The sequence below is a fragment of the Schistocerca serialis genome, chromosome 4 (assembly GCF_023864345.2).
Source record: "Schistocerca serialis cubense isolate TAMUIC-IGC-003099 chromosome 4, iqSchSeri2.2, whole genome shotgun sequence".
NCBI lineage: Eukaryota > Metazoa > Arthropoda > Insecta > Orthoptera > Acrididae > Schistocerca > Schistocerca serialis.
In genome coordinates, this window is record NC_064641.1 from 294,047,422 (window position 1) to 294,061,833 (window position 14,412).

Sequence of the window (14,412 nt, forward strand, 5' to 3'; positions counted from 1 at the left end):
TAATTGAGGCTCAAATTGTCTCCTGAATTTTATCTGTCTTCATCTCATAATGTAAGCATGCCATTTTGTTGCTCATTGTAAATTTGCAATTATAGTAATAATGAGATGTTACAGGCCTTATTGCTCAATGACAACAATAAGGACTTTATATACATTTTATTGCTGAAATGATACAACTATACTATACTAATGTTGCACTTCATTTTGTGTAGATTTGCACCCTAAAAAATCAGACCTTGCAGTCTAAATTTCTTATCAAACTTAGATCAAAGTTTCTAGTATAATGCAAAGTATTCTGTTTCATTATGCTTCATATTATAACAGTCTGCCATCACCAAATTACTTACACCAAACAATGACTTAACCTGACCACTATGAAATCTAGTAATGGAAGAGTTTCACTTCATCAGCTGTAGGGAGATTCACTTTTTAATTAATGTATTATAGGGCATCTCTCCTTGTTCTACTGCGGACAATATAAAATATATCACACTTCGAAACAATTAGCTTTTGCGAGAATGTAACTTTAGTATTTCAAGTCAATTAGCTTTTTCTATTTTTGGGATGGGATATTGCAGTAAAAGTATCCCTGTCAGTTCAAGTACTTACAAAGTACTGGATAAATTGTTTCACTCCCAGATGTGGGTAACCGGCGTAGGGAATGCAACAGGAGTTTAAATTACCACATAAATGTCTAATACTGGTTGGTGAGGCAGCCCCTGTTTTGGTGTAATCTGATATGCTTCATGTCCATCTGCCCTGGTGGCACCTGCTCCAACAGCTCTCCAAAGACACCATCCACCCACACCCATGACCGTATGGCACAACTGCCATTGCCAGAGTTGGATGCTGGCAGCTTAGATATGTGCTAGCAGAATAGGTATCAGCAGTTTGATAAGTTTTCTCAGGGCCTCACGCGAAAGGGGTACATAAGCCCACCATGTCAGAGGCTACTGTGTTGTTTTTACAGCACATTGAGTCTATGCCAGTATTCTGCACTTATCTTTAACACTGCTTACATGCATTATTTAAGGTTCTTCCAGTCGGCCCCCACTGTAGGAAAAATTTTGAAAATGAAAAACTCAGAAGGGAACAAAAAATTACTTCAGTCAAAGGTGATTTAAATAAATGTATAGTCTGATAAATGAAAACAAAACCCAGGGAACAGCTGGGGCAACTTTAAAGGCTACCACCATGTGAGTGAGAGGACAGATAGCAGCACAGGAATAAAGTGCTGGATCCTCATGCTCACCATACATGTCAAGTCCCCAGATGGGGAACTCCCAAACTGTTCGAAGCACTTGACCCCGTGAAAAAAAATTCGACATTAAAGGTGCCTCAATCCACAAGTATGTCTATATGCAGAACTAAGACCAACGTAAGTTTAAAATTTGAAAGACTACTTTGCAGACCATTTCTGTTTTAGTCATTGGTCAGTCACCTGTCCCAAGGTCTAAGGGGTTGTCCTACGCTAAACACGAGTTTCCATTTAAATTTTCTCTGTCTCCCCACTGTTACGGTGAGTGCAATCACAACTCCATCATTACACTCCTGTTTAATAGTCAAGGCACCTTTTATCATCAATACACTTTACCTCCAGAACGAAGTGATCACTGTTCATGTAATCTATGTTGCACATCAACAGTGATATGTTCTCATCTGATGTGTGCAAATGACGAAACACCGATTGAAAAATGGCTTGTGCAATTGCTCAGACAGCTGGAATTCCTGCCAAAAAGTATGCCAGCACACATTTTCTAGTCTGCAGCCTGTAATGTGTATTCCACCCCCACAGTAGCTGCGGGAAATCTAACAATGCGTGCCCACCATCACTCTACTTAGATGCTGCACTTTTATTTTACAAAGTTTTTTTCCCCAATTTGAATCCTGCTGGGAAGATCCATAGGCTTTAATCTATATAAAAAGCGCTGGCAGGTCGATAGAAACACAGACACAGACATACATACACACAAAATTCAAGCTTTCGCAACAAACTGTTGCCTCATTAGGAAAGAGGGAAGGAACACACACACACACACACACACACACACACACACACACACACACACACACACACATTATATATATATATATAGACAAGCAGACATATACATATAGATGTCTACTTGTGTCTGTATATGTGTGTGCGCGTGTATACCCATCCTTTTTTCCCCCCCCTAAGGTAAGTCTTTCCGCTCCCGGGATTGGAATGACTCCTTACCCTCTCCCTTAAAACCCACTTCCTTTCGTCTTTCCCTCTCCTTCCCTCTTTCCTGATGAGGCAACAGTTTGTTGTGAAAGCTTGAATTTTGTGTGTGTGTGTATGTATGTGTCTGTTTCTATTGACCTGCCAGCACTTTCGTATGGTAAGTCACATCATCTTTGTTTTTAAATATATTTTTCCCGTGTGGAATGTTTCCCTCTATATACCAGGATTTAAAGTATATATATTCGTTTGATTGTTCCAAACCATGATGCACTAATTTCTTACAGTTACAATCAACATTATGTGCTAAAAATGTTCTTGACATACTTACATTATTTCTTGCATTATATATTCAGGAAAATTTCCTTCTTCAAAAAACTGACTTGGGTGAGGAACATTATTTCCTTTCACAGTAATTGCATGGTTACTTCGATATTTGTTTACTTCCTCCGCCGTCCTGCAAACAAATCAACAATTTTAATTCAATCTAGGGCACAGTAACATCTCCATGCGGCAATTGTTTAATTTTCTTACGTACTAAATGTCCATTTACACCAATGAGCCAATTTCATACTCCTGAAAATAAACTACCAGGATTTAAAGTATTTAATCAGGTTATGCTGTTTCGATGTGGACCTCAATCATAATAACTTCTTAAACACCAAAAGAGCAAATGCTAACACTGCAAATAATTTCCTACAATTACAGATATGAGGAAGAACAATAGTAAGCAGCAGCGCATCATGCCATCTAACTGTAGACTTGTCTATACCTGAGGCAAAAGACTGCTCGCACTATGAAAAAAGCCAAAAATTGGAAAACTGAACAAGTCTTAAATGTACATTAGTATCAACGTTAAATTATATTTATCATAGACTAATATTCTACAATATACTGTAAATACAGTCTAAGAAACCAAGATCTGACAAGGTAAATATGTGAAAAACTGCATCCTTTTTCAAGTGAGGTAAGAGGTGCTACTCTGAAGTTTTCAGAATACAGCATATAAAATTACAGTAAGTGGATCTTATTCATCAAGATCACCTTTAAAGTAGTCCCTTGGGGGTTTATATACCACTCCAATTTTTCCATGAACTCAAACCTCCTTGGAATGCATTTTTCATAAGCCTTTTTACGGTAACTTCTGAGTCTTAATATCAAACGTGTGAAAATTTGTTTTTTAACTTTAGTTTCATTCTGGGGAATAAAAAACAATCAGTTCCAGGATGGGTGAATATTACAGATGGAAACAACTGTTTTGTTTATCACCAGAAACTGCACAGTAATCAACAAAGTGTGACCTCACAGTGTCATGCTGGAGGAAACAATAGTGCATGTGCCACTTTTGTCGGAGAAAATCGTCCGATACATTCCATAAGACAGCCCCACAACACTGCATACGTCCTGGTTGACCTTCCTATGGTCTTCCAGCACCGTATTTCCAACAGCTGCGACATTTCCACCAGTAATTCCAGTTACAGCCATCCTGAATGGAGACTGTCAAATGTTTTGCCATCTTGGAAACAATTATAGCAGTTATGACTGACCTAAGCCACCTTCTCAACTGCTTCAAAGTATTTGTTTATACAGCAGTTTTCAGAGTCGGAAACAATGATTCATGCCCAGATATCATTCGTAGACACACACCACCATCAATTTCACAAGCCACACAACATATGAGAATGGGAAATAGTGCACAGAAACTAGTCGAGATGGTGGAAGTATATCCTGACAGATCACAGTGCTGTTGCCAAGTTTCAACTCCACAGTGCTAATGGCTGCAGGCGAAAACAATAGCCATCTACAGAGGCTATGACAACACTGAGGCATTGCCAATTAGCCTTTTATAAAATCTTATTACTTTATTAGGTGAGTCAGCCCAAAGAAGATGCTGCACCCAGCCCTCTGCAACTGTTAGGGTTCAACTTATGCTGACAACTACAAACATGACCACCTAGTAAGCCAACTGAGCCATTCATTGTTAAAATATGATGTTGCCCTTGGCAGAATTTTGCCATACTAGTTTGAATTCATCAGCTATACACTTATTCTGGAACCTTTTGGGTAGCACATCACATTTGCTTTAATTTTTTAAAGAAAAAGGAAATCAAAATCCAGACAGAGAGAGGGAGGTGAAAACGCTTTCTCACTGTTGACCAGAGACAATACAAATGGTAGGCCTAATTATGAAGTATTCTGGTGTGACAATACCATGTTGAGGTCGGCTGTCTATAGTGATAGCCACATCAAAGCAAGGAAAGTATTTCAGTAAAGGATCCAAATAATTTGGGAACATCTCATACTGATTCATTTGATATGCTGCAGCTGTCTCCAACTACCTACACAGACACCACAAGTGCATTCAACCATTAATAACATTTATAGTCATAATTAAAGCTCCGACAGTCGCATAATCCTGAATGATTTCCAAATAATGAATTTACATTGTTGCTAAGGGAAAGTGTTTTCATTATTTGTTCTGTGCTTTGTTTTCCAGAGGTCAGTTTTCTGCATTCAACTTCCCTTAACCTTAAAACTATCACTTGCTAAAAGCTGCACACAGCTACACTATGCGATCAGAAGTATCCAGACACTTCCAGAAAATTACATTTTTCATATTAGGTGCATTGTGCTGCCAGGTACTCTATCAGCGACTTCAGTAGTCATTAGACATCATGAGAGAGCAGAATAGGGTGCTCCATGGAACTCACGGACTTCAAACGTTGTCACTTGTGTCATGTCTGTGCACGAGATTTCCACAGTCCTAAACATCCGTAAGTCCACTGTTTCCTATCCGATAGTGAAGTGGAAACTTTAAGGGACATACAGCACAAACGCGTACATGCCAACCTCATCTGCTGACAGACCGACAGTTTAAGAGGATCGTAATGTGTAATAGGCAGACTTCTACCCAGACCATCACACAGGAATTCCAAACCGCACCAGGATCCCCTGCAATTACTACAACGCTTCGGCAGGAGGTGAGAAAACAGATTTCATGGTCGAGCAGCTGCTCATAAGCCACATGTCACTCTAGTAAATGACAAACGACACCTCACTTGGTGTGAAGAGCGTGAACATTAGACAATCGAACAGTGGAAACTGTTGTGTGGGGTGACGAATCACACAGTATGTGTGTTGCAAATGCCCGGCGATCATTATCTGCCAGCGTGTTTAGTGGCAACAGTAAAACTGAGTTTTACAGAGGGGGCTTGCACCCCTTGTTGTTTTGTGTGGCACTATCACAGCAGAGGCCTACATTGATGTTTTAAGCACCTTCTTGCTTCCCATTGTTGAAGAGCAATTCTGGGATGGCAATTGCATCTTTCAACATGATCGAGCACCTGTTCATAATGCACGGCCTGTGGGGGTGTGGTTACACGAGAATAACATCCCTGTAATGGCCTGGCCTGCACAGAGTCCTGCCCTGAATCCTATGGAACACCTTTGGGATGTTTTAGAACACCGACTTCGTACCAGGGCTCACCAACCGACATCGATACCTCTCCTCAGTACAGCACTCCATGAAGAATTTGCTGCCATTCCCCAAGAAACCTTCCAGCACCTGATTGAATGTATGCATGCGGAGTGGAAGCTGTCATCAAGGCTAAGGGTGGGCCAGTTGAATTCCAGCATTACTGATGCAGGGCACCACGAACTAGTCATTTTCAGCCAGGTGTCTGGCTACTTTTGATCACTCAGTATTTGTTTCTGTAGGGTACAATTAAGGTGGTATGGGTGTTCCTGAGCTCTTCAGACGGAGTTGGGCGGGAGGGGGGGGGGGGGGGGGGCAAGCATACACAACACTTAACTCCATGCCTCTACTTTGAGTTGTTAACATTTTTCCAGAATTATGTAAGTACAGTATTTCATAGAAATCCTATGCTTACACTAGATGGCAAAGTAAAAAAAGTTTAATACCACCTATTAAGTTGTTCACTGAGCAGGTGGCAAACTGTATATAATTTAACAGGTTTTATTCCCTTGTCAATCTACTGAGTCACATTTTTAATGTTAAATATAACAATAAAACTGCAGCGAATTTTCATAATAAGTTTACAGATTTAAAACAACTCAGCATAAATTCTTATATGTTGTTTTATTGCTGTATTATTTAAAACGCCATCAACACAATGTGTTTAAATTTAGCATTTTATCCTACCTAAAATCAGCAGCCAATAAGAATGCGAGATGTCAGGAAGCAACCACTGATGTCGCTACTGGAGTTCAAGCTTTTGATTTGCTGTTTGAAATATTTAGGGGACAGTTACAGTCATTTTGGGTAGATAAACCTAGGGTTCCCTAGTGCAAGCAACGGTCTTCAAAAGCCACCACCAATTCCATCAACCTTACCACTACTCTAGTCTACATACAGTAACTAACCAAGAAGATCTCAGCATCAAAAGAGCTTACGACAGTGAACAATCTTAAATAGGAGAATGAAAACAATGTGTGAAAAGGAAATTTGCTGCATCATTTTCAAACTATCCCAGCATTCGTCTAAATACGAATTAGTGAAGCCAAGTCAACTGTAACTAGGGTCAGACAGATTTGAGCTATAATGTGATACTGGACCAGCCCCCCTCTCAGAATCTTAGGCTGTGATGACAGACTGGTCTGTAGTATACACCAATGTTTACATACATGCCATATTTAATGTTATTTTTGTCACAGAAGCTAAAACTGCAAGGTACACTCAGAAAATGATATCAGATAATGGACAAGACTCCAGCAAGTCCTTTGCTGCATTTTATGTACATATGTTACTATGATAAATATGAGGGACACTTACTGTGAACCATTAAAATCTAAGGAATAACAGTTCCATCAGTTTTGTTAAAAATGAGAGGGCAAAATAAATAAATAAAATAAAAAAATACAAGTCCACATCTAGCAATAGACCTCCACTCCCTGAAGTAAACATCGAAAACCCATACACGAGTTCAACAAAAACCCAGGTTGCAGTTCAGCAAATTTTAACTGGACACTTCAATTCTATGTTGTCAGTTCAGTTATAGAACGTTTTAGGAGGGCTCCTTGCAGATCTTTACTCCTGATCTATTTGAAACAAAATTATCAAGCTCTAGACTAAAGCCACAGTAGGGAAAAATTCAAGAAATGCAATTCTAAACAACCAACAACAGTAACACCAATACCTTTTGCAGAGGAATCTTTGCAACTGAACCACAACTGCCGAATTATAAAATCATGACACACTAGTGACTACATACTGACAAGATATATGCAATTAAAATCTCTATTTACTACAGAAGCGATTGATCTGGGGTGCAAGTGTATTTTGATTTTGTCTCCCTCCCCCCCCCCCCCCCAATTCCTGGACACTTGTGGGACAGAGCAACTTGCACACCTATTCAACCTAAGAAAGAAGGGGAACAGTGCAGTGATACTTCTTTTGTCACAGTGGCGGATTAGCTTTAGGAATATGCAACGATTAGCACACAGTGCAAGTATATATGTCAGTAAGCTCAAAAGCAGTTCTAACAAATGTTAAAGATTAACAGTAGCCCATGTCATCTGAAACCTTACTTACAGCAGATTGAACCATACGGTATTCTGAAGCTTAGCTTGGATTAAAAGCTAATTGTTTAAGAATAAGCAAAGCCAATAAACATGCATACCAATGGTTGTCTGCAGCATGACCCTACATCTAGGTTCTGCAATTGTTCCGTACTCTCCTACAAGAAAATCCTTTGTAACTAAATTTATGAAAAATACCACAGCGCAGGCGCTATCTTTAGCTCTTCCCTGAAATCTTCACATACTAATAACGTAGCCAAAATTGTCTGCGAGAAGTTAACACAAATATAAACATGGGACTCTGAAGAAGACAAAGATCCCAAGAGGCAAAACCGCAATGAATATGGCCACTACCAGAAATCCAAAGATAATGCGCTTCATACAAATATACTTCGAGAACATTCTAATGTTACCACGCCGCTTCAAAGTTTACAGTATGGAGAACATTTTTGCGACCTAGTTTCGCAGATTTACTCTAAATCTGATTTTTCATTAAGTTTCATTCCGGAGTTCCTAAACCGAATACTACATAAATAATCCGCATTCACAAGCAGCAAAGTTTACCATACTGAATAGGTATTTTGACAGATACCATTCAGAAGTTATTGCTGCTAGAAGAAGGGGAAAAAAAAAAATCCAAAAGTCAAACACAAAGTGTCTTATCTTTGTCAGCTGTCAAGTGTCGATAAACATCTGCACGTTGTAACTAAGTGCTTTGACAGCTTCCCCACAACCATCCCTCCGAAAAAGGGGCAAAAACTTACCTATTAAGTACATTCGCGTGGGGGACGTAGAAGTTCTTCAAAAAGGGCTGAAGCGCGGTTGTATCCCACTGCGGTTTCTTTAGGTTTTCTCCGGGCTGTTTTTTCTTTCCATTTTTTGCAGCAGTTCCTTCTGTCTTACTGGCGAAGTTCTGATTGCTCCAAAACCGATTTTTATTCACGAACTGATCTCTCTCCCCTCGAAACCTACAATAAAAGTAATACTCAAACACTTCAAAGCTATTCAACTTACTTCTGTTACTAACTATCCTCGCAAAATTTGACGTATTACTGGAACATCCGAGAAAAATGGCGGCATAAGCCACTAAGAAGTAGCACGCAACAAACTACCTCAATGCTAAAACAATTTTAAAAACTGCAAATTTTAAGAAATACGTACATAGTTTGGTTGGAATAGCCGTTGCTGCACATTTTACAGCAACGTTGCAGACTGGTTTCCAAGTGTCACTTGCCACCAACCAACTCTGTAACAAAAAAAAAAAAAATGATTGTACGAATAATCTTTGCTACCCCTTTTCTCACTGCAGTTATAAAATGCAAAAACGTCGACAATTAAGCCCTCTAGACACAACAGACCAATATCACTCCCTTGAATTCTACACCTCCACTCACCTGACCGGCGAACAAAACGATAATGGCTGACTCTCTCAGCGCAGTACTAACCTTCGTTATACACTTCAGCCTGCCACTTTTCGACCAATCACACCAGAGCACGCACAACCTCATTGCAACCGGCAGAGGTCTCATTTTTCGGTACAAGCGGGTCGTTTGAGACTTCGTTGGTTTGTCAACGTTATCATTTCGTCTGAAAATTGCATATTGAATCAGAGATATTTATTCAAAATCAGATTTACTGACAATTAGTGAGGAATTAAGTGATGCAGGCTCTGGAAACATCAAAGGAAGCTACACTTTTCTTTTGCGGAATGTTTGTAACGATATTCGCAAGTCAAGATTACCAGAAGCGTTAGACTGCCAAAACAAACATTTCGGCACGACAAGCCCTTATTGAGCACTGGATCTTTGGAGAAGAACTGGAATATATTTTTATTTTTCCAAGGCACCACAATTTCTCCTCGTTAGAAAATATTTTTCATACCAACTCGTCATTCTGTGACATTGGCAAGTAGTTAACGCATTAGCAGCCTAGAATTTTCAACCAATAATAACCTCTCAGTATCTGAATGTAAAAAGAAATAACAAATGTAAGATGTGCAGGTACTGCATGAAAAGAAAAAATGTGCCAAATACTGATCAGTAGAACAATATGCATGCTTAGTTGCCCTCAACCAACATTCAGAAACATATTTCATAGTACACCTAATAGTAAACTGTTAATAGTTCTTGAATTAAAAAAGAATTCTGCACTTTTAATAAATCACAGAGAGCAAAGGAAAAGAAAGGTAAATGAGTTTGAAAAGATAAGAATGGTGGGTTACTGGGACAGCAGATTACAAATGGTGGGTTACGGGGATAGTAAGAGTAAATGATGATAGTGAAAATAAAATATCTAAACGAGGAGCAAATACAAATAATGTGAGACAAAAATGAACATATATGAAGAACGTAAATAGGAAACTGGATAAGATAAGTTGTAGAAGTGAACAGAGAAACTTAGTGTTAATTAAGACCATGTAGAGAGTAATGTCTAATTATATATTGAAGAACCAGATTCCCAATTTAGAAACATTGGAGTTGAGAAACATGATTCATATTACACAGGTAATGAAACATGTATGCAGACCCCTGCTTTTGTTCCATAACGCATTTCAGTAACAGAGTGTTGGTTGTTTATGATGCAGACAGTTTACTTGTGCCCATTCATTCTATTAGGATGTTTGGTACCTACTTAATAATATAAAATGCTGAAAAAAAATCCAGGCAACTGATAGACTGAACATTGCTCTCACATCCCAACATACAATATAATATGCCAGTATTACCAGAGATATTGCTGAGTATGTGATACTGGCAGTGTGTATGTGTGAAGCTTAGCAAAGGGTGTATGGGTGAACGAATATTTCGTTAGGGTTTGCGAAATTGACACTTTTTTATGCACATTTTCATATTTAGGACTTAATTCTTATTAAAAAGCTACCCACTGCTTGACACAGAGAGACCCCTGCACCAAATTTAATTGCTAGCACTTATCTCTTGTTTTCTGCTTGAGCACCGCGGATTCAATATCGTCTGACTCTCCATTCTTAGTGCCTGATGGTCTGGCAGTTGCTCTCTCATAAATAAAAAAATAAATCATTAATTGTACACTTGGAAAGAGAGCCCATCTTTAATTCTTAAGAGTTTTGGTCACATAAAATACGTCTTTCAAATTTACTTTTATAGGTTGCAGAGTTACCTCATCACACCTGCCTTATGAATTTTGCGTAGTATAAATTACATTACTTCCATATAATTAGGCCCTGTAATAGCCGTATTCGCAAATGGCTTTACAGCTATTGGCCCTTAACAGTATATTCAAAGGTTAAATGCAGGACACAAAGTTATTATGGTACAAATGGTTAAGATTTTTATTAATGGTGATATATTGTCATTGTGGCACATAAAATAGGCAAATAATGCACTTCATGTAACAGTTGGATAACCAATTAAGTCCATCAGTTTGCCCTATGTATGCCCAAGATGCGTCTGTTATTAGGCAGCTATTACACACAATAAATGTGTACAACAAAGTTAAACATAAAGGCATGAGGAAGGATAAGCAACAAAGATTTGTTTGAAAAGACCTGCTACATATTTCACTGCACAGTTAAATTGTATATATGCAAAATTCTCCAAATGGAGAAGAGTAAATATAATAAAAATTATAACTGTGCACTGAGGTACCAGTAGTAAAGATGTGCCAGAGTTCGTTTCAGTTCTAAAAGGCTACTGGTAATACTTGTAGCATGTTGTACCTGTAAATGAAGAGAGAATCAGTAAGCTTCATTTGAAGTTATTAGTTTGCTGTTCCTTAAATATTGTGCTAGGCATAATGCAGGCCCACTGTGCATGCTGTTCTTGGGCATGGGATGATTACTCACTGTTCACAAGCATCTGAAAATCACCCTTACTACTGCCAAGCAAGCGATAGGGAGCTGCTATGAATGGGTGTGTTTTTGAGGGCTACTGAGAGTCATGTACCAGAGATACCAAGAGTACTCAGTTATTATCCTTTCCTGTTGATACTGTCTCTTCTACAGGAAATAAGAGTGTATCACTACTAGTCCACTTGGTTGTGATGACATGTCAGTGGCAGGTCTGCGCAGCAGAGAAAGGGTCCAGGAAGAACTCAGGATGTTACTCCCATCACCCCAACCAACAAGCTTGAGATGTGGTCTTCCACTGAAATTGAGCGAGTGAGACTAACTTCACCAATTGGAAAATGTACTGTGTTCCATGTCAAGGGGGAGAGGGCGGGGAGTGGGGGACACAAAATGGCAGGGGTCTGTTGATCATTGGCAGCCCAAATGTATGATGAATAATGGCACCCTTTAGGAAAATGACAGCAAGGGTTGAGAACAAACACTACATGCACTCAGTGTGTCTGCTTAGAGACCTCATTCAACGTGTTGTCGAGCCTATTCTGTCAGTCAGCGAGGGCACAGGGGCATTGGGACAAATGATGCCTGTTGTCTGGCCTCCGAGGTCATACTTGTTTCATTCCAGTGAATGGCAGAGAAAGTTGAGAATACCAGTCTTTTTCGCAGAGTTTCAACAAAGTTCACAGTCTGCAGCATTGCCTGCAGAATGAATTGTTGCCTCCTGGTTCTGAGTCGAGAGGAAGGCTTGAACCAGAGACTTCCAAGATTCTGAAACTAGCTAAACTTTGACTTCCTACACTTGTGCCACAGGGTTGAAAACTGTCCAGTCCCCATAAGTGGATAAGGTGTGCCCTATACATGCAAGGCTGCTATCCAGGTAGCTGACTATATGTGGGGTGACACAAGGGTATTTTAGATTAGGTGACTATCCATCCACTCCAGATAACAATATCCTTAGGAGACCTGGAAGTATCCTGGTACTGCTGATCCCTCCAAAAAATAACTCAGGAGTGCACCTCTTGTCACTCAGTATTATCCTGGTCTTGAAAGTATTAATCAACTACTTCAACAAGTTTATGACTACTTAACATCATGCCCTGAAATGAGGTCCACTCTGTCTGACATTTGCCCACCACATCTGTAATAGCTTTTCATCTGCCTTTCAATCTCCACAATATCCTGCCAGATCCTATACTTCTTCTGCACCTATTTCCCTACCCTGTGGCTCCTACCCCTGTGAGCTTACCTTCCATAAGATGTCCCCACGCACTCTTCTACCACCACCTACACCAGCCTTTTAACTGACAAAACATATACTATTAAATAGAGAGACACCTATGAAATAATACATGACATGTGTCAGCTGTTCTGTAAACACTATTCAGCCTTTTATGTCAGCAAGACTGCTGTCAAGTTTTGAGTTAGGATAAAAGGGCATATAGGCAGAGGATGTACACGTAAGAGCCAAAGAAATTGGTACAATTGCCTAATATTGTGTAGGGCCCCCACGAGCATGCAGAAGTGTCGCAACATGATGTGGCATGGACTCGACTAATGTCTGAAGTAGTGCTGGAGGGAATTGTCACCATGAATCCTGCAGGGCTGTCCATTAATAGATAAGAAAACGAGGATGTGAAGATCTCTTCTGAACAGAGTACTGCAAGGCATCCCAAGTATGCTCAATAATGTTCATGTCTGGGGAGTTTGGTGGCCCAGCAGAAGTGTTTAAAATCAGAAGAGTGGAGCCACTCTATAGCAATTCTGGACAGGTGGGGTGTCGCATTGTCCTGCTGGAATTGACCAAGTCTGTCAGAATACACAATGGATGCACAATGAATGGATGCATGTGATCAGATTGGATGCTTACATATGTGTCACCTGTCGAGTCATATCTAGACATATCAGAGGTCCCATATCACTCCAACCGCACACACCCCACACCATTACAGAGCCTCCACCAGCTTGACATGCGGGATCCATGGAGTCATGAGCTTGTCTCCTTACCTGTACACATCTATCCACTCAATACATTTTCAAATGAGACTCATCTGACCAGGCAGCATGTTTCCAGTCATCAACAGTCCAACGTCAGAACTGATGGGCCCAGGTGAGGCTGGGCAGTCATCAAGGGTACATGAGTGGGCCTTCAGCTCTGAAAGCCCATGCTGATGATGTTTGATTGCATGGTTCACATGTTAACATTATTGATGGCCCAGCATTGAAATATGTAGCAATTTGCAGAAGGGTTGCAATTCTGTCATGTTGAAAGATTCTCTTAAGTCATCACTGGTCCCATTTTGCAGGATCTTTTTCCAACCACAGCGATGTTGGAGATGATGTTTTACTGGATTCCTGATATTCACTTGTGAAATGGTTGTATGGGAATATCCCCACCTCATCGCTACCTCAGAGATGCTGTGTCCCATTGCTTATGTGCCGACTATAACACCACGTTCAAACTCTCTTAAATCTTAATAACCTGCCGTTGTAGCATCAGTAACTGGTCTAACAACTGCTCCAGACACTTGTTGCCAACTGCAGTGTGATATTCTGCGTATTTACATATCTCTGTATTTGAATACACATGCCTGCATCAGTCTTTTTGGTGCTTCAGTGCACATTGGCAACACACTATATACTGTTGCGGAGCATGCTCAGCAACATGACAGTTGTGACCTCATACTAATGGCAAATAATGGTCATTACTTCACAAATAAATACATTACACAGTTCTCATAACATCACAATAATTAGCACTAAAATTGACTACAGTATGAAAGATGGGGACTTTCACTTATGGACTTATCATCTTAATGTCCAAAATATGTACATTACCTCTAGGAAA

The 14,412-nt window shown here is 39.8% G+C and overlaps 2 protein-coding genes across 3 annotated transcripts in view; both read right to left on the minus strand.

Annotated features, from left to right (window-relative positions):
• The window catches only part of LOC126473921 (uncharacterized), a 44,911-nt gene extending 35,705 nt beyond the window's left edge, over window positions 1–9,206 (minus strand). The window contains exons 1-4 of one of the 2 annotated variants that reach the window (XM_050101276.1): window positions 9,139–9,206; window positions 8,906–8,990; window positions 8,509–8,712; window positions 2,538–2,663 (exon numbers count right to left, since the gene is read on the minus strand). In XM_050101276.1, coding sequence (XP_049957233.1) covers window positions 2,538–2,663; window positions 8,509–8,712; window positions 8,906–8,937 — 362 coding nt within the window. In that variant the 5' untranslated portion in view covers window positions 8,938–8,990; window positions 9,139–9,206. The remainder of the gene's footprint in view (window positions 1–2,537; window positions 2,664–8,508; window positions 8,713–8,905; window positions 8,991–9,138) is intronic. The other variant, XM_050101278.1, reaches the window with a different exon arrangement.
• LOC126474402 (uncharacterized) overlaps window positions 8,971–14,412 on the minus strand; it is a 114,681-nt gene continuing 109,239 nt past the window's right edge. The window contains exons 4-5 of the mRNA XM_050101870.1: window positions 9,144–9,331; window positions 8,971–8,990 (exon numbers count right to left, since the gene is read on the minus strand). Coding sequence (XP_049957827.1) covers window positions 8,971–8,990; window positions 9,144–9,331 — 208 coding nt within the window. The remainder of the gene's footprint in view (window positions 8,991–9,143; window positions 9,332–14,412) is intronic.